The sequence below is a fragment of the Octopus bimaculoides genome, chromosome 27, assembly GCF_001194135.2.
Source record: "Octopus bimaculoides isolate UCB-OBI-ISO-001 chromosome 27, ASM119413v2, whole genome shotgun sequence".
NCBI lineage: Eukaryota > Metazoa > Mollusca > Cephalopoda > Octopoda > Octopodidae > Octopus > Octopus bimaculoides.
The window spans coordinates 5,754,146-5,754,641 of record NC_069007.1 but is presented as its reverse complement, the minus strand read 5'-3'; the positions used below and the strand labels follow the sequence as shown (position 1 = coordinate 5,754,641).

General features: G+C 45.0%; 1 protein-coding gene across 1 annotated transcript in view; it reads left to right on the top strand.

Moving 5' to 3' along the window:
• The first annotated feature begins 32 nt into the window (after positions 1–32).
• LOC106867625 (roundabout homolog 2) overlaps positions 33–496 on the top strand; it is a 387,456-nt gene continuing 386,992 nt past the window's right edge. Inside the window, exon 1 of the mRNA XM_014912549.2 lies at positions 33–241. Within this exon, the coding sequence (XP_014768035.1) occupies positions 163–241 (79 nt within the window). The 5' untranslated portion in view covers positions 33–162. The remainder of the gene's footprint in view (positions 242–496) is intronic.

Sequence of the window (496 nt, the reverse complement as noted above, 5' to 3'; positions counted from 1 at the left end):
CAATCAACTGACGTGAGCCGAAAATTGACAGCATCAGTTTATGATAGGCGGAAAAGCTTAAACGGCAGCAGCAGCAGCAGTAACACCAGCACCAACAGCAGCAGCAGCGGCAGCTGATGTTGCCTTTCTCTGCAGACACGCTTATACCATTCTGTTGACAACATGGTCAATTTGGGATTTACCAGGATGTTATGCATCGTCTATGTTTTATGTGCGATCTCTTGTTGCACAGGGAAAATAGGTAAGTCGTCTTTCGGCCTCCTTTGACTACTCTCTCATCGTCCATCCGGAATATTCCTTAAGATGTTGCCAACACCGATGAAACACACCACCACCACCACCACCACCACCGCAACCACTGGTGGTACTAACCAACATTGGTGTACAGTTTGGACACTTGCTCGGTCGCTTGGTTGCTCGGTGGTCAAACATGTTGGAGGTGCTTTCTGTTTACAAAAGCTGCCTTTTTTTTTTTTTTTTTTTTTTTTTTTTTTTT